General features: G+C 44.2%; 1 protein-coding gene and 2 long non-coding RNA genes across 8 annotated transcripts in view; 2 read left to right on the top strand and 1 right to left on the bottom strand.

Moving 5' to 3' along the window:
• LOC135377548 (uncharacterized) overlaps window positions 1-6319 on the top strand; it is a 156761-nt gene extending 150442 nt beyond the window's left edge. Inside the window, exon 3 of the long non-coding RNA XR_010418125.1 lies at window positions 6191-6319. This is a non-coding gene — a long non-coding RNA (uncharacterized LOC135377548). The remainder of the gene's footprint in view (window positions 1-6190) is intronic.
• Window positions 1-20068, bottom strand: part of LOC135377543 (protein slit-like) — a 268615-nt gene that overhangs the window by 67294 nt on the left and 181253 nt on the right. For all 6 annotated transcript variants that reach the window (XM_064610052.1, XM_064610053.1, XM_064610051.1 and 3 more), the window contains exons 5-6: window positions 3891-3962; window positions 2926-2997 (exon numbers count right to left, since the gene is read on the bottom strand). In XM_064610052.1, the coding sequence (XP_064466122.1) occupies window positions 2926-2997; window positions 3891-3962 (144 nt within the window). The remainder of the gene's footprint in view (window positions 1-2925; window positions 2998-3890; window positions 3963-20068) is intronic.
• The window catches only part of LOC135377547 (uncharacterized), an 87328-nt gene continuing 74521 nt past the window's right edge, over window positions 7262-20068 (top strand). The window contains exons 1-2 of the long non-coding RNA XR_010418124.1: window positions 7262-7475; window positions 9514-9644. This is a non-coding gene — a long non-coding RNA (uncharacterized LOC135377547). The remainder of the gene's footprint in view (window positions 7476-9513; window positions 9645-20068) is intronic.

The following is a 20068-nucleotide window of genomic DNA, read 5'->3' on the forward strand; positions in this document are numbered from 1 at the left end:
TATTAATGATGTCCACAATTTCTATGACGAACTGATGTGATGCGAACAAAATCGTAGTTTCAGTTTCTTGACAGCTATAGCATGTACCACTACGCCATTGTGCTGTACCAGGAAAGTGTGGCAGTTCGCTGACATAGATTACAACATCGTGCAATGCGTACATCTCTCCTCAGAACCCACCGTACGAACATAGCACAGCAGCCCGTTTTATAGCAGTAAAGCTCCTATAGTCACTTCGGAACGACCGTCCATAAAAACTGGGCACGCAACGAAACACCGCACAGTAGGGACATAAAGTACATGGCGCATGAACAATGAAGTGCATTCACAGGGGAGTTGCGTGCTCACGCTGAAAAAAAGAAAAGGAAAGGAAAGAAAAGTCGACGCATTCATCAACTTGTGCAGTTATAATTCTTGCAATATGTACATGCACAACGCTACATACTGCATAGCGTTCATCCATCTTATCAGTGTCTCGAACGTTCGACAGGACAACAAAAACTCAAAACAGGATCAAAATCGAAATGCACCGGTTGTGATGTCCTAGAAATCTATTACTTAATCTATCAACAAATCGCAACGTCGAAGCAGGGTAGAAACACCGTAATTAATTTAGCCCCGAAGGGACACAAAACAAGGTGAACGCCCTAACTCCAAATGGCACGTATCTCCGTTAAAGAACATTTGCAAAAGAAATTAGTAAATGAAAGAACAAACGTACAATCACTCGAATTCAATTACCGGATTCCGTTAGGGCGGTAATACACGCTAAGTTAAAGCTGTGAAACTTATTGAAGGCTTTCGATAGCGTCAGCGCATTTATATTCAGAACAGTGGGAAGCTGCACATGGTAATGAAGCGAGATTAAAACTAAAGAAAAAACCAGCGCAGCGGGACACCCATACGCGTTTTGATAACTGCATCGTTTCTTCGCTCGCTTTATGTCCCTTGGGAACATTCACCGAGCAACTTTCTCTTACAAGTGTGCAGCGACAATGAGTCCGCCAATATTTTACCCTTTTTGTAGGCGTTCGAAACCGTGTTCCAAAAACAAAAACAACAACAACGCATATCCCGTTATGAAAAGCAATGAAAGATTCGGAATCGTTCTCGGAGCACGACCGCTCTCTCTCTCGAAAGAAAACGTCTCTCCAAGTAGACAGAGTTCTCTACGCGCTGAAAATTTGTATTGGCGGACGGGGCACATCTTTTTTTCTTCTTCTTCTTCTGTTTCTTTCTCTCTCTCTCTTTTTTTTTCTATCTTTAATGCACAAAGAAATCGTTTACACGGCGCGTCGCAGCTTTTCTAGTCTGTCGCGCGCTACAGTAGACAGAAGAATACCTAAAAAGCAAAACAAAAAAAAAAAGCTCAGTGCTCACATCGAGCACTGAGTCGTTTCCCTAGCGCGCGCACACTTCCCCACTCGGCACGTTTCAATGTTGTCGTTCCTTTCTTTCGCTAGACAGAACTACAAAATCATGGTCGACGAAAAACAAGACACAAAAGTCGGCCTATGCGAGTCGGAACGGAACATTTCTTCGCTTCGCCCAATGGGGAGAGCCGCTCTAGAGCTTCCAAACTTTTGTTTTCTGGAAAGCAATAAGGCGAGGTTGATTTCGTCTCGATCCCCCGAGTCATAAGAACAGCGTCCCAATTCATTCCGACTTTCTTTGCCTCGACCCTTTAAAGTCCCTTGACTGCGGATTCTTTCCTCCCCCTCTTCGAAATCCCCTCTTCTGTCTCTCTTGCGTTGTCGAGCATTGCGAGACGCGAGCGAAGAGGAGGAACGAAGCAACCCTTTAAGTTTTCGAATACGTCTAGCTTTCTTATGCTGCAAATCTCCATTCTTCATCTAAAAATAAAGTTGTTGTTGTTGTTGTTGTTATACTCGTGTTCAACCCAAGAACCGGGCACCTATCGAGTGCTGAAGAACTTTACAATACATTCTTATTACATTCAACTATGAAAATATGTTTTGTGAAACGCAAGTACGACCTCTCAATATTCGCTTTCTCTCTCGTGAACACGTCATACTCACGTTATCCTAAAAGAGCAGGAAGAGCGACCGTACGATGCTTGGCATGTGGCGCACGTTTTTCGTATTCGAAAAGTGAATTAGCAGAGCGTGGTTTAGATTGACAGACCTTCGGATTATACGGTACGCTTCCATTCCCTCGCCATGCTGGTCGACGATGCCTCGGAAAACGTGGGAAGTATCATATACACACAGCAAGCCATTTAATGTTTACAACCACAATAGACACTGAAAGTAGTACAGGCACGGAGGACAGAGCACGTATTCTACGCAGTTGCAGTGTGTCAAATATGAGAGAAGATCGCTGCCGCATGCAGAAACGAGTTTTGCCTCTTTTCATTTTTTTCTTCTTCTTTTTTTCGGGAAGTTCTCCTAATTCACTACACACGACATCTGCGCGCGTACACTTTTAAGATCCGACAGTCGCGACAATGAGTATAAAGGAGGGAAAACAGGTGCATCCTTCTGCTCTTCATGACCCTAAGGGTGGTTTTATACTCACAAAATGAGTGTTCGTCAGTGGAAATGAAAACGGAAGAAAAAAGAGAAGCATGGAGATGTAGGCTCCATCAACATAAACGCTGAATACTCCATACCTGACTACTCTGTAAAGCTGCTAAGGCAAGGAAGTAAAACTAGAAAAATAGTAGTAAAAATAATTTAACAAAGATACAGGGACTGTGATCAGTTGCAAGTGCCGAAAACAAAAGGTTTATTTACTTAAGGAGGGGGGGGGGGGGAGGGGAAGACGCAAAGGGTCAAGCAGTTTGTCCGGCTCGATATACCTTAAGAAATTTAATCGGAGCATCCAGTCGTCGTCAGCGGCGTTTGGTGCAACAACCACACATCGAAATAGACGAGTTAAGAAGTGTCAAATATTTACACTCACAAAATTTCCATGTCTCTCATGCCACGAATGGCGCCGTCGTCTATACACGCTATCTCATTGTTGTCTATCTGCCTGCAAAGAAAAGAAGGCAGGGTTGAACCAAATATAGTTTGGCGTCGTGAATGCACGCCCGCTCGTTTCTCGAAAACGAAGGAAAGGAAAGCTTGCGGCTAATTGCGCGTGCATTCAAAGAGCCCTTGCACACATGGGGGAAATGTTGCCGGATAGTAACCTTATGTATACTGGCGAACGATTTCGAGGGTCCTAAACACCCCGAATTTTCGGCAATTCGAATTACGGCTTACGGCGGGCATCAATCAACCCGCCTCGGTATACCAACACCTTTTACGGCCAGCAATCAACGTTTTACGATCCACAGTGTGCGTGTGTTCCCAGCACTATGGTCTAGTCGACTTCGTAGGTTGTTCGAAAATTTTAAAGCACCAGATTTGCTGTGCAGGCACGTTCTTAGTCTGCTCGACAGAATGGTCGATCGTCTTTGCATTTCGCGGGATAACAAGAGTAATCCATATTGACACGGTAACGAAACTGACGTGTTCTGACTGACTCGTGAAACTGACTCAAATTTGCTTGTGCCCTTCATACCCGCGGTATTTATACGAGTATGTTAGCGTTTTGTCACTCGTATTAATTCCACAGCGTTGGCGATATCTGCGGTTGCTTGTAGCAACAACTCGGACGCCAAAAAAGAAAAAGGAGCACGTATTTCACACTAGATCAATGATCAAGGCATCAAAACACAAACCATACTATATTATATTGAATGAAAAACCTCAAGTCGGAAGCCGCCGATATTTCGAACAGAGACTGTATGCCTAGTGGAAGTCTCTGTTCGAAATATTGGTGGGTCCCGACCTGAGGCTTTTACCTGAACATATTAGGATCAAAAAGCAGATATGTCAAGTAAAAAGCCGCTCAATTAAAAGGTAATTCAACTGACTTACAGGTTTTTCAGGAGCGGGGCACCCTTGAACATTTTCCTGCCGATCATGGTCAGCTTGTTATGGCTGAGATCCCTGCAGAGAAGAAGTACAACGGTCAGATGCAAGCTTCAAATCTCCATGACAACGGTATTTCAAAATGCACCAGAACCGAAAAGCTGCGTAACATGAGAAGAGAGAGTTGTATACGCGTAGCACAAAAGTCAAATCAAGGCACTGGACCTGTTGAACCTTCCTCAACTCTTCTTCGATTATTATGACGTATACTTCTTTCCTCACCAATCCTCATTGGCGACTCCGCACTTGTATAGGAGGAAAAAGCATAACAGATCCTGTTTTAGCATTCTTTTGAACACGTGTCCCATTTTTTAGTTTATTTTTTCTCTCGTAGTCAAAGCCACAAATCTATCCGAGGGTGTCTTAGCTGAACAGGCGAGGACAGAATACGAATTCGAGAACCCGCCCGAATGTCAGGTCAGAAGGTGGGCCGAGATCGGTTGCAGACACATAATTTGAGACAGGTGCACGTTTGCCTCCATTCATAGAATGGCAGATGTCGGCGAACAAACGCATCGGTCCATTAAAGAAGCAGACCCGCCTACCCTAGCCTTTTCGGCAAGAAGGTGTTGTGAAATTATGACACACGCATTTCGATATTTTGCACAGAGCAAACACTGGTACTGAGCAAACAGAGACCATCGTTGAGTCGCCAGGTTCTAGGAAGATCATTGGGAAACAGGCAAGTGAAACAATGAAATTACTGCTTCCGAGCCCAGGCGGGCAATCGTGATAGTTTATGTATTTTCTGCGGCAAAATTTATGCCACTTCAAAGGAACGGATGGCAACCAACTTGACGTGGGCGTAAAACGTGTAAACGGTTCCCGAAATGAAAAGCGCGTCGAATCCCTCAGGTTGGTCTGAACCTGCGCAGCGTTGGAGGACTTCGTTTTGAAGCAGCGCGAAAGTTAGTAGCAATCGCCGTGCAAACACTACCTTTAGGTGGAGAAGCACATTAACACGGGGTGCAAGCACTACAGGGGAGTCATGCTGTCGTTACAGCTTGCTACACGGCTTGTCCACTTTGCAGTGAGGAACCTTGAGTTGCTAAAGAGAAGTGTTCCTCCTTGTGCATCCTGTGCATTGCGTTTTAATTATTCTGACGAGGTTGTCCTCGTCCTAAAGGTGGCAGGACCCACGCCAATGTAGTGCTTCCAGACCACCACCTGTTGCAATGTCGCTAAAGCTGAGGCCTCGCTAGAATAGAAGAGTCGGCATGACAAGAAAACAAAAGAAATGGAAGCGTTGCTACATCGTGTGATGTGACGCTCTGAAGCTACCCCATTCAAACTACTCCAGCTACGCAAATAGAAACGGGATGTAAGCAATACACCTTTTGCTACAGCGACTACGTGTAACACGTCGCCATGCATGAGGACAGCGAACCGAAAAGGACATCTGTGCGGGTTCAGAGTCGTATCCAAGAAGCATATATAGGATGCACTGACGTATAGCTCGTGGTAAGAATTTGAATTCTGAGCCAAGCCCGTCCAGTGCTTGAGACCACATCTACGTGAGGCAACCTGAGTGGGTCGTTAAAATGCACAGCAGACGCGCAAAATGTAAAAATGTAAACCAAAGTAAAAACCACCGAAAAGCCAACCCGACAAGAAATATTTCCAGTTGCTGTTATTGCGTAAACTATGTTAGTATAAAGAACATCTTCATTTCACTTCATCATCGTCAAATCATCTCTTCTTCATCAACGTTCATCATCCTGAAGTGAGATGCTGTGTGGTACAGTACATTGTCCCTGAAGTAATATTACTCAATATTTTCGGGGCATCAAAGCAGAGTGTTAACTTGTTACATTAACTTCGCGTCTATCGAGTTCAGTCCGAATGGAAATCCGCCTGCACGCTGTCGAACTCCGATTTCATCTGTGCCCACGTCGAAAATTTACTGGCGCCTCAAAACAGTACTTATACGATTTTGGACTCGGGTGCTGTGGTGCAGGCACGCTGCCGTGGTCTGCGTGTTGTGTGCTATCTGTATACATTCCGAAGCAGTGTAATCCTAGGAGTGCAGGTATATAGGATCATAAAACACCAGGACGCTCATAACCTAATCGCAATCACTGCTATGCCAACGGCAACATAAACTCCGGGAATGTCGGTCATGAAACAGAAGCTCCAAATCACCCATCACCGAAAATCCCAATTGCCAGCGACATTAAACAAGGAGCGGAAGCCGCATTTCCGACGAAGCGGAATGACCACTTGCGTGTTTTCCTTTTTATGTGCAGCTGGAGCCAATACTGACTGCTGGGAGGGGATCAGTGGCAGAAGGAATAAGAGAGCTATGAAGATCAAAGGTACCATCTCTACTCTTACTTTGAGGTGGAAATCATAAACCCTGATGATAGCGAGCCTCATCTAAAAAACCACACGAGGGGTCGGTGCAGTTGAAGCACCCCTAAGGGACAGTGGCTCGCCGTCCGCCTAAACCGCCTGCCATCGGATATCTTCCCGTTGGCTGGCACCTTAATGGTCTCATCATTAGACGCATTTAACAAGAATGACACGCATCGTTTAGTGACACGCATTTGTCCCTGTTAGGTTAGCGGAAAATTGCACGCGAAAGCGGATAGACACATGGGCAATACGTCACATCGTGTCACGCGGGGATTCAATAGTTTGACGCTGTTTACAGTATGTGATGTATATCCGCCGTCAGACATAACTGTAACTAGCGAGCGCATGGACTGCGCGAACGCTAGCGACGCGTAGCGCTGGCCACTGGATTTGAGACTATAGGTGATATGTAGAACAGACTAGACATGCACCACAGTCGTTCGTGGGCGTGAGTGCGAAGTGAGTGTACGTGCGAGAACAGCCCAACCGAGGAAGCCAAGCAGCTGTCCTGTCGCTTTCAACCCAATCTCGATCGCCTATGACTCAAACACAATCTGAAACGCAGAGGCTACGCTCGGCGGCGCTTGCGTGGGGACAAACCACGCGCTCGCGCGTTGCTGTTAAGTCTGACGCAGGCTGTATGCATATCAGCTGTAACAACGAGAAGTCTCGTATAAGAATTGCATCAAAGTGACAAATGGGGCAAGTTTGTGAACGTCCAACATGATGAAATAGAGCTAAGGAACAGGGACACAGAAGAGACGGCAGTCACCAAACTTTCTAATGATATCAGACGTCCACCCACATGATCAGGTTGTAATGCTTATCGATCCAATCATCCCTTTACAAGACTTAAAGGTAATGCACAACAAGGCTCGAAGAGCTTAGAGATAGCGCTGCTGCAGCATTCGTAAACAAATACGTATTATCGGGCCAAGCCATATACAGGCGAACAAGTCAACAAATTTTCACACAGAGCATCTACATCGCACAACTCCTGTGTCGATATGAGGACCGAAACGAGCAGGGAAGCACACAATCAATACGTGACAGATTGCAGTTCGGTGTCGTGTGATGGTGCGTTAGTTGCGGTTGGCTCCAAAGCTCGCTGCGGTGTCGCTGCCGTGTGGGGAGAGGCTGTCTTCCGGAACTCGGAAAAATGCTTAACATGGCAGCGTAAGTGCTGTTCAACGTTGTCAGCATGGCCGTGCAATGATCGGTGGAGTGGCGAGACGCATTAAGAGGCACGAAAGAGTTCGAAGGCGAGGGTTGACATACTGCCATTTACAGAGGCTGTAATGGGAGTGACGAACAAACACGGTTGGTAACCGTCCTGGATTTCTCACTTGTGTGCGAACTCTCTCTTCCTTTTTTTTACTGAGAACGTTGCGTGTATAATCGAAACCGCACGAACTGTCGTCCCAGACTTGGGTGTATTATGTCATCGTCCGGACGTAAACAAGTGTATTTTGCTTCCTGCATTTCTTGTCTGACTACCACAATTATTTATCGAAGTTTAGTGTTTTATTTTTAGTTAAGCTATATTATATTAATAATAAATTAAATTAAAATAGTTATTGTTAGTTAAGAAATTAGTTATTACGAAATATTGCAGCTTATTAACGAGTTTTAGTACAACGGGTGTTCACGATAACGGTTCTGAAAACCTGATAAGCCAATCGCCCTGTTTCTTTCAAGCGGATGACATCACATTGTTCAGCTTGGATTTGATAACTTCATTTATTGTATTTATTTGTTTATTTATTTGTATATTCATTTGTTTTCGTAGAATTATTCTGATGTACTAAAACTCGCTATTAACGAAAAACGAACATGGTGATGTGATAAAGAACAAAATGTGAGTTACGAACGAACATCGTGCTGCTCCTGAAGTGGCAAAGTTATTCTAAAACAGCAAAGATTATGAACATCAAATCCGCACACAATTTTCTCTGCCATTATATTATCTATCATGATTATCAGCCGCATCCCCACGCAAAGATTTAAAGTCCGATAGTATTCCTGATATGAGATCTGTGCAGTTTCGTTTGGGGCATTCCCCTGATCTTCCAATGTTACTTGGTAGTATACAGAACACAAATTAAAACGTCTCGTATCACTTCATTGTCGATATGCCACTATGTTCTACGTATCGAAAGAAAAGAAGCAAAGAAAGACAAAGTTTCCTCCCACAAAAAGGAAGAAAACGGAACTTCGAGGAACTTTTCGATATAGCGAGCCTGTCTTACAAGTGGTGGCTATTTCGCATGATGCGTCAGATGAACAATCCATCGTGTTGTTTCCTTTGCGCACTCTGAATCGTTTCTTACGGCGGGATCACGATAACATCGCGCTTCGTGGTTCGTGATGGATGTGCCCGCTTGGGTCCAACCATTCCGTCCTCGTGAACATATTGGACTCTTCCGAGAGACTGTGGTTCTATCACCGTTCCATCTCACTTACGAGGAGTTATCGGGAGCCGCGAGAGCTCCTCTTGAGGGATACCCTCGCTTCATACCCAGTTATTAGTGGAAGTGCATCCGATTTATACATTAGGAGAACCGGACAGCAATGGACGTGTGTGTCTGCTATTTATCGTACACCGTACCCGACGTTCCACTGCTTCTTTGTTTATTATCATATGCCAGTTTTTCTGCAACTTCATTGTCGCGGATGATTTACTTGGGCCAATATGCTGACACATGTTTCAAAAAGTACTGGCATTGACTGGCCGCGCGGTTCAGGGATCGAATGTTTGACAGATGAACGCTACGACACAAAATATCTGCATCAAACAGCAAAGATGCGGAGGCAACAGCAAAGAACAATATATTGACAGCTGTATCTGCTGTAAGCTGCGTAGCTGCCGAAGAACTGTAACTGCCGCGCCTGTATCTGACATCAGAAGATAGTCATTCATGAGAGAGAACAGCGTTGACGAAACTGGCTTCATGGGGAAAAAAAAATAGTTGTTACTACACAACGACATGCGAACGAACATCGACAGAAAGATAACACATTCAAAATAAATTTATTTCCTATTCTCATTATTGGCTTTGAGGCCTCGAGTAATTGCAATAAAAAGTTTGTCATGCAATCCTTTCGCTGCTGTAACAGTAGAGAAGCCCCATAAAAGACATATTGGATTCACACATGCCAACCTTCGTTCGAGATATAATTCGAGGTCATAATTCAAGACCATTCTTCTTCCCAGCCTTTCTCTTTTCTACCATGACATAAGTTGTGACAACAAGAACCTGCGATACAATCTCTTTGCTACCAAGCAATCAAAAGGAACAAAGTACCCACAGGCAATTACAAGGAAAAGGTACAACGGAAGGCATCGTGAGTAACAAAGCACCCATGTCATCGGCCGTGTCATGTTTACTGCAGGGGACCTGACAGAGCTCTCCACAGCTAGGTAGATAACATCTGGTTTCGGTACAGGGAACTAGAACTAAATAAGCCACCAGACTGGCATCCTCGCTCTCCGCTTACTAGTAATCATTTTAAAACACGTCAACGGAAAAGCTCCTACGGCTTCATCTCCCCCTCTTGAAGGCCCCCAAAACGCGCGGACCACACAAGTCGATCCCCCCCTTTTTGGACAGACCTCCCTGAATTGGAACATGTAAGAAATACCCCATGTCTGAATCCTGGAAAGCCGAAATCGGTCCTCCTGAGATAAAAGAAGAGAATCCGCCAGTTGAGCCCTTCATGGTACCAAGCCATTAGTCTATGTCGTCGCCTTGTTCTGTGTTCGCACGTCTACGAGACACTAAATAGGACACAACCGTCCCTCGCAACTCGCTTACAGCATCTTAAATTTCACAAACATTGATTCTTATCGTTCCATAGAAGAAGTTATACGTTGCTAATCATGTCTTCGTGACAAGGGTATAATAGAGCCGCAGAAGTCACTGGAGCACATCGTCACCATGTGCAAGGAATAAAGACATCACTTCCGGTTGACACCGAGTCAGAAGAGCAAATGCAATCGCCAGTGAAAAATGTCGTGTCCTTAATACGATATCCTACACATCCTGCACCCCGTTACGATGTTCAACGCAATCTTCGAGGGCAACGCGGAGTCCGAATCAAGAACCATTATTCATCGCAGCTGATTACAGAGAATGTAACATCGCGTCCTTCTCAGGGGCCACGACTCCCTTCTTCATTTCACTTCTGGAGATGGCCGAAGGAAAGCTCCTGAATGGCAGGGTTGCCCGCTGACATCGAAAATCGGGGGATATTTACTTATCTACTATACAGCCTCTCGTATAGAGCAACCTCTGCAAAACTGAGAGTCACTCCCATCTTTTCTTTCTCTCTCTCTACCCCTCGGTCGCGCGACAGCAATTCCACCCTCGCGCGCTGCGGCGTGGACCGCGCATTTATAAATATAAATGCATTCAACATGATTTGTTTCGCGGTTTTTGCCGGGTCCTGCGCGCGTGTTTTTATTCTTCCTTCTTTTTGTTCTTATTATGACTTTCCTGTGAGCGCAATTATAGGGAAGAGTAATGATCGTCGCTCGCTGCGTGGGCCGGGTCAGCGGGAGGATCTTGACGAATCTGAGTTGTCGTTATTTATTGGGCTACAGTCGAGAAAGATCAATAATCGGACGAGAAAAGCGTGGTGTTAGCTCAAATACATGAAGTGCTTGTATTTTAGTTTTATTGCAGGCTTCGCAGTTATATAGCCATGGAGGAAGAAAAATGTTCATGGGTGGTGTTTACTCAGTAAATAGTAGTAGCAGCGGAGGAAACGTTCATAAATGGAAATTTTGTATCGAACATGTATAATTTTTCCAAGCTCTCTATCTGTATTGTTTTCAGATGAAATAAACATATTTTTATTGATTGACAGCGTCTCAAGCGATGCTGTTCATCTCTCGAAGGCGTTCTCCGTGCATTTCCGGAGATGTTCGGGTTGACAAAAAATTAAGACGTCAATTACACTCACTGGCACGATTAATTACATACCTTGAAGGCTATTAAAAACTCATTCCCGCCCTTCACAATTTCACGTGTCTTGCGCCAAAATACTATGGTGACCGCGAGGGGCTCCAGAAATGGACGGGGTTATGTACGCACCAGCATTGTTACTGTTGAAGAGTATAGTTGTAACTGTCGGTGATCGCATGCTGTTAAAAATCGTAGTGCCCGCTATGCAATGTCCACTTTCGGTCATCAGCCTTTGTACTCATTTCGTCTACGTTGTACAGCAAATCACGGGTACAGATGCAGTGACCAGGTGAAGCTTGCCCCCATATAGCACACATCCCGTATTGCTTAGCCGCAAGTACATGTTACATGTACATAAAAAATGTTCTTCTGTGTCACACTTCAGACAGAAGAATGACGAACACTTATAGTGTTTTGGAGTAGTCGGCTCCTGTGTTTTGTAGGAGCTACCATCTCCATATTTTTCTTTCCTAACTCCAACTCCAACCTATAGTGCTTTGAGAAAAGTGACTATACGTTGTGCCAGCCCCTGCAATACGACACATACACGATACGTTTGGTTTCAGAATGGGAAATACTAGCATAGGAACGCAGTTAAGATATAGGCTACCATCCATGCTTGCTGCGTTCGAAAGACATCAAAGTACAACCTTGATTTTACAAATGCCTATGTTACTCCAGAATATATTTTTTGTTATGTTTCGATAAAACGTAACTTGTAACAAATTGGAACAGCTGAGATTGTCGTAGGCCGATTCCACTTAGTAAGATCAATAACAATATGAACCGGGAAAAATATTGTCATTTTCTTCGTTTTTCCCCCGCTACATATTCCAATAACCACAACAACATCAATACATACATGATGGTGATGATGACGATGGTGGATGGTGGACGATGGTGGCTGATTCGAATAGTAATATTTCTTCTTTTGATACGTCCTGCGATAGTCCCTATATCAAACTGAGAGAAACTGTAGTAATGTTTTCTCCACGTTTCTCTTTCTTTGTTTACAGCTAGTCCTGAGCTTAGCTATTTTTGTCGCTGCACGCGGTACGTGCTGGAAGCGCCTGCACAAGGTGTAATCAAGGTGTTTAGAGACAAACGGCCTTCGATCTTTTTCCATCCGCTATATATTTCAAGTTAATTTACAACCCCGAGGTATCTCGATGGCGCAACGCTGTTCCTTGGGGGAAAAAAAAAGACCGTGCTCGGAATTCCTGAGGTGCTAATCGCACAATACGAAATGTAGCGTCGTTCTTTACTCCGTCTAACATGCTCCGTATCACACTCACAAACTCAATTAATGTGACGTCACCTGCATTACCTGTGATTCATAGCCAAAGGGTGAAATGAACATAAGCGTAGCGAACAGACGAGCATACTTAGCCACGAAACAAGAGAAGCGTTAAGCCGTCAAAAAACAACGGTTGTCTCCATGGGCGTTAGCGGTTAATTGGCCGTGTGTAAGGACGCTAAAAGGAGCGTCGACGACGTTAAACGGGCGAAAACAACGCGTAATTAGGAGTTCAAGGATCACGGCGTCAGCGAAGCGGAAAACAACCGGGAGCGCCGACATGTGTTGGAGGGCGGAGATGGTATTATGCCCGCCCCGGGCTTTCTCGCGCGTAACAAAATTTCTCGAATTAAAACAGGCTTCATGATGCTTGTTCGGTACCTCCCACAGCGTGTAACAGACAAGGGCCGGACGGTCGAAGGTGACGTCACACACACACACATTTCCACTCGCGTTACGCCAAACTTGTACGGCCACACTTTCACTTGACAGTATGCATATGTTCTCACAACAAATACAGGCTGTTTTGCTTTAGCGTTTACAGAATTTTTATAAAAAGCTATGAGAGCAGCATAGATTTTTGCAGTTGAGCTCTACGGCCTGGCGGACGTCCTCTGGAAGAGAGTATGTAACTATACAAGAAGACTAATTACCTGAAATTCATTAATTAACTCTATAATTAGGGAATTTCAGGCACAAGCGAGATGACAGAACGGGAGACAGTCCTCGTCAAAATCAATTCTATCTTTTAAAAATGAAGAAAAGACCGCGTGTCGTGAAACATCCATCGCTGAATTTCGGTATGTAAATGAGCAGAAACAGAAAAAGCGCGCATGGGTAGCGCATCACCCTCGCCGACGGAGGCGTATCTGGGCCGGAAAGCGGTTTATCTGGCCAGCTGAGCGGCACCTACACTCTAAGAAAAAAAGGAGTACTTCTACTCCTTTTGGGGCGTAATTGCATTGCCACAAAAAATAGTCCCTTTCGGGAGTAAATGCACGGGAGTAAATGAATGTCACAGAGTGAAGACCGCATTTCAAGCGCTGTCGTAAGAGTCCCAGGTACATACTGTAGAAGTGTTTTTTTCCGCGTGGAAAATATTTTCGCGTTTTCGAGCAGAGCTGCTTTGAGGATTGATTCGCGAGAACTTAAATTCGCGGCACAGGTTTCCGGGAGTGCTTTGCTCTTGCATATCGTGCCGCCGTCAATATTCAGGCATATTTCGGCACGTCCTAAGACATCCGTTGTTCACGTGGATTGCGGCATTCTAGGTCTATTCCTTTCTTCTCCTCACAGAGATGGGAGGAAAGGCCCTGTCAAATGGCCTTTAGGGGCCCTGTAGGAGGCCATAGTACTGGCCGTGTGCAAGTTAGCCAGTTTATTTTAGCAGTTCTTATTAATTATCACTCGGGGCACTGACCAGTTCGGTTGAGATGTGGTACTATCATTCAAGCTGGTTTTGAGAATGCGGGGAAAGGCATGTTCTGGCTTCGTGGTATAGTGGTGGTATATTGCATGTATAGTGCAAAGCGTTTATAGGAGTAACAAAACATGATGAATTTTCATTTCTTTTCATCTTGCCTGACGGGATAAAACAATCTTCTGCACTTGCTTAAACTGCCTACGCTACATGGAGTAGAAAGGGTCAGGGAGCCGCGGTATAGCGTCGAACGCCGAACGATTTTCGCCCTCATATGGCCAGAGTTATTCGCGGGAACTTAAATTCGCGATTTTGGAGGTGTGCGCGAAAAACGCGAAAAATAATTCCGCGCGAAAAAAAAACACTTCTACAGTAATTGGTGCGCATGCATGAAAATACTTTGAAGCAAACCGTCAACCGTGATATATCGAGTGATATAAAATCTTGCGCCATACTAGGGCACAATTTGCGAAGAAAGATGCGCTAACTGTTTCTTACTCTGTGTGGCTGGAAAATTGCTGAGTTATACAACCTTATATGCCCTTCAAATTGACCAAGGGCACATATTTACGGTGACTGTTGCATTCAGGAGACCATTCGTGAAGTTTAGTGACAATCTGCAGTCCTGGGGAGTAAATGTCGGGACTAAATGTTGGGTTAGGGGAGTAAAATGGGGAGTAATTGCAGACTAGGAGAGTAGAAGCTGCAATTACTCCCCGTTTTACTCCTTTTTTTCTTAGAGTATACTCCACTCATCTCCATCGCTCCAAATCACGTGTCCCTCTGACGTGAAATGAGCGCCGTGCTCCGTGCGCACCCGGTCGCCGCGGTTTCGGTTAATTTGCATATCAAAATTCGGGGATGCATATTTTAACGCACGTGTGTATTTGAGGATTTTTTAAACGTGAAATGGCTTCCAACTAGGATAGTCTCTCAATCTACTATCTCGCTTTTGCCCGAAATCCCCTAATTAAAAAGGTAATTAATGAATTTTAGGTAATTAATCATCTTGTAGTTGCACAGTTCCTTCGAGAGGATGTCAACCTGGACGTAGAACTCAACTGCAAAAACTACATATATGCTGCTCTCATAGTTCTTGTATCAAAATTCTGTAACGGCAAAATAAACACACCCTGTATAAAAAAATAAAATAGAAACTCCACAAAGTTTCAATTTTGTGTGTCATAGCAGCTCTTGAAAGTTTTGACACTGACACCAACCAATGTACAAGCGCACACCACAAGGAGCACTGTAATGCTCACTTTGATGATTATAGCGAGCACTGCACAACGGATGTATACTTATACTACTTCACGAGTACGGATTACAATGCCTTATGGGTAGTGATCTACCACAAAAGCAAAGAATGACTTCATCAATGAATATAGTATAATTTTGTAAATGAACAAGAGGGGTGATATACAGGGTGATCTTTTTTATCCGTTACAGATTTACAAAAAAAAAAACTGAAAGCTACAGAGATGCCATTTTTGCAGGTCGGTTCTACGGCCTTGCGGACATCCTGTTCGAAAGCGTATGTAACTGCTGGACGGCTAATTAACTAAAATTTATTAATTAACTTTTCAAAGAGATGTATGGGGAAATGCGAGATAGCAGATTTGGAGCCAGTCATTATTTAAATCCACCCTCTTTTTTAAATATCATGAAACGATCGAGCACGTACCTATAAATCGGTAAATTTTGCAACGCAGATGAGCCGGAAAAAGAAACCCCGCTCTTCTCGAGCACAAAAGGAGCGACTGGCGTTCTCGTCGGAGTGTTTTGTAGCGCTGGAGCTGATTCGAGTAGGCTCTGATCTGACGGCCAGATAGACAGTTTTCCGGCCCAGATAAGCCGCATGCCATGTCGTTTCTGTGCTCGAGAAGTGCGTAGTTCTGGTTTCGGCTCATTTGCATATCAAACTTTGGCGAGTTATGTCTCAAAGTACGTGTTCGTTTCAGGATTTTTAAAAAAGATGGTGCATTCAAATAATGATTGCCTCCAATTCTGCTGTCTAGCATTTTCCCGAAAACATCTAATTAAAAAGCTAATTAATAAACTTAGGTAAGTGGTCCAGCACCTAGATGCGCTTTCCCACAGGACTGTCCGCATAACCCACCTGCAAAAACAGCATCTGTGTAGCTTTCATAGCATTTTTTTTAATAAAAAAAACCTAACGGATAAAAATGCACACCTTGTATATTTATTGGAAGAAAATAAAGCAAACGTCAGTCAAACGCAACGTCGAATTGATATATCAATAATATATAAAAAAAATACTCACTCATTCGTGGTTCGGCAGAAATTCATTGACTATTCATAAGTTCTGTGTTTCTCAAAAACTCGAGTCTGCATGGGGTCATAGCCGCGCACGCATGCATTCATTTTTGTGCGCAAGCTGCCCCAGTGGTCGATATGCAGGGTTTTGCTTCTTTCTTCTTCTTCTTCTACTTCTTTTTGCTCTTTCAACCTTTCACTGCTTCTCAGCAGGTCGATAGAATGCGCGGAACGCGTAATTACGGTTTTATCTGAGCGGCCACATCAAGCCGCGATTTCGAGCTGCTGTCAACCAGCGACGGGTGCAGGCATACAAATGGCCGCCCTCAATGTAGAGCATGTCCAAAGTGCGTCAGAGCAAGGCATCAGTGCCTCATTAAGCTGGTGTACAAAGTGTGTTTCGGAGAGAGCGCAGATAGCTGCACGAGGGCGCGTCCCTAAATAAATAAAGCCATCCCTCAACGGAAGAGCTCATCTGGAACAACGGCACGTCCCATGGATCACGTCGGGGGCCGCACTCTTTGCTCCTTCGTCCAGAAGGGTTTTCATCGGATTAAGCGACTTCCCCTGTAAGCCGGGCATATTAGAAACAAGTCACTCATATACGGATGCCGCCGATATGATGGCTGGAGCACTCGAAAGCAGACACGCGCGCTGTCTCAAGGTTTCTTTAAAAGTTCCTTTACAAAGAGCGCTGCTGAGTAAAGTCGCAAAAGGAAAGTTCCCGACTAGCGGCTCCAGCAGTTCCTCTTTTGTCGTATAGCACGTTTTTCAAAGTGCCGTACGGGGCGGCGACTCACGCGCCACTATGCTGAGTACACGGTTAAGTACGCCGTGCACAACTGTACAGTTGTGCATAGTCAGCAAGCTCGATAACTTTCGCAATAGTGGTACGATTGTGACTTGGTTCATGATGTTCTTGAAAAGCTTCAACCATCAGGACGCTTTAAGACAACTGCCCTTTCCTAAATTCATCAGCAAGCTGCTCTAAGGATCGATCAGTCACACTGTACCTTCTTTCTACCCATGCCCTCCAGTCTTCAAGGCTTGGTTGGTGTTGCTGCAATCGGGAACCTTAAACTCTGTGCGATAGTTATAGAACCTCATGTTAGATTGGGTTGGGAGTCCCGAGAGAAATATGGTTATTCGCCAGATAGAGTATAGTCGTTCGGTGTATTATTTTTCCTTCCATGAGTGCCCATAGCTGTTCAAGATCTCTTGGCAGAAGACGTATCGAATCAAATTGTACCATGCCACCAATTAATCGGATGGTGGACGCACTCATTACTAAACAACCGAGGTCAGTGAACACCCCCCAGAAAGACGGTACACTAGTAAAAGGTGTTCATTGTTGTCAGATAGTGTTTTAAAACATGATTGATACGTGAAGTACAGGCGCAGCCTCAACTGTTTTTGCGCAGTAAAAGTAACCAGTAGCGAAATTTGTTCCGATTGAAACGATGTCCCTGAAGCACTCCTCGAGCTTCATTGGCACATATCCCATGTTCTTCTCGCTTGAAATGAAATATTCCCTCGTGAACAGCACAACGTAGTATAGCGAAGAAAGCAATAAATTCAATACGGAACACGATGAAAGGGCGCCAACAAAAAAAAAACGTGTGTTGTGAAAACAATATACACCCCAGATTTAATAGTCTCCACCAAAAAATAGGCATTCAATGCAAGCTTACCGACACTACATGGAAGCAGAGCACTACAGCATCCCTGCTAAAATGAATAGGATCGCGGTGTATCCTATGCTACAGAGCATGAGATGTGGGCGCTCTAAAGCGCCAAAAGTGAGATTTAAAAAGAAGACGAAGACGAATAAAGAACGCTCTTTTAATTACAGGTGAGGGATCCAAGAATTTGGTAGCAAACTACACGTTTCTTGGACACGTGAGATGGGATGGTGAGAAAACAGGCGAATTGGTGGCAACTATTCATATCGAAAGACGCCCGACACTATCTTGGGAACACAGAAGGAATGCAAACGTTGTCTGGGTTCTTTCTACGTTCCCTAGTCTTAGGGCTTCACGTCACGAAACGTTACACAGTGTCTGCCGTGCGCTAAGATTTCAGCGCCAGTTAGAACCCCGTGTCAAGCAAAACTAATCCCCCAGGCCGGCCAGAGAGTGGTCACTCATTGCTACTGTTCCGTCGACACGTCAAAGTCCGCATTGGTCTTATCGGCCATACCATGCTACACTCTAAATCGTTTCACACCTTTAAAGGTGTAAAATATGTGTATTACCAAAGATCACACCCCTTTCACACCCTACAACTTTGTTTTGGAAGTTCCTGAGGGTGTAACATTGGTGTACTACACCCTCAGGTGAAATATGATGATAGTGTGTCGCAGGGGTGTAGAAAGGGAGTATGTTTGTTTTCGTTCACATGAACAAAAGTAAATATATACAACAACAGGGAACAGGAACTTACATTACAACAGTGCATGGCCTGGATTTACAACACGTCTACCATCTGGTAATGCATGCAGATTTAGAAGATCTGTTGAGATAGTGCTTCAATTTCTTAAAACACGTTGCTCCTCATTGCAAGACAAAACAAATACATGATAGTGCTCATCATACTCAACTGTAGTTAATGTTTGTGTGAGAAAAATGGTATCAGAGTTAATAACATGTATGCCTGCAATCTCAATGAACACGGGTAAGTCCTCCTCTGAAGATCCTTTGGCAACAACAGCCAACAGCAAATGTGTTATCATTATCAACCGCACTTTTCACATAAACTATAGATTCTGCGTGAATCTACTTGGAACTATCAGTAGATGTGGCATTTGTGATGAAGGGCTGCGACCACACATACATTTGATAAAATTGATGTCTTTTTGCTAATGAAAAGGTTATGTTCTTAAAATGTTGAGTTTTTCTAGCAACATCTTTAAAATGCTGGTGTTTCCCCTCGAAATGCGTACAACCATACCGACAGGAAAGGACCAAACATCATGATGAGTCGCGGATAATGAACAACGTAATGTATTTTACAGGGGTTAGATATTTGTGGGTACAACACTGCAAAGCCTTGAAGAAACGAATAAATGCAGCGTTCTAAGTAATGAATATGCATATGGGGGAGGTGGCTGTCATGAGAAGGTCTACAGTTTCACGAAAAGCTATATACAGCTACCATGCTTCATTGCCATGCACAGCGGCCATGCCATACATGATTGTCTATATGTCGGCTGTGCATGTTTACACACATATTGAATCACCTTGATGTGCATACATATATGGACCTCAATGTGATTATACGCAATATGCTGGTAATTGTGAATACACAGTTACCAGCTTATTGCCAAAACCCAGCAGTTTTATTCGGCGTTACACCCTTTCCACCCCAATTGCCATGAGGGTGTTAAAATACACCTTAAAAGGTGTGCGCCATGAACATTTTGATTTGCACCCTTTAAGGTGTAAAACGATTTAGAGTGTAGTACAGAAACGATCTTCCAATATCACATGCAAGGAACTTTATCAATCAAGGTTTCTCAGTGACTTTCAATGTTTGCCCACCTGTTGCGTCTTTTCGTAGCTCGGTAATTGTATTGTCGCATAGTGCCTCGTGAAGAACAACGGTTGGCAACCAAAGAATGTGCAGTATTATCATCACCAGCGACAATTCTTACCAGTTTCTACTTCCGCCAAAATCATTCCCACTTACATAACTGCGTCTTCGAACTACGAAAGTGTAGGGCACGAAAACGGCACGAGAACTTTCAAATTTCCGTTTCCACTGGCAAACAACGAAGGCTTCGTTCCAATCCTCAGTTAATAACCTGTGC

The sequence above is a fragment of the Ornithodoros turicata genome, chromosome 1 (genome assembly GCF_037126465.1).
Source record: "Ornithodoros turicata isolate Travis chromosome 1, ASM3712646v1, whole genome shotgun sequence".
Classification (NCBI taxonomy): domain Eukaryota; kingdom Metazoa; phylum Arthropoda; class Arachnida; order Ixodida; family Argasidae; genus Ornithodoros; species Ornithodoros turicata.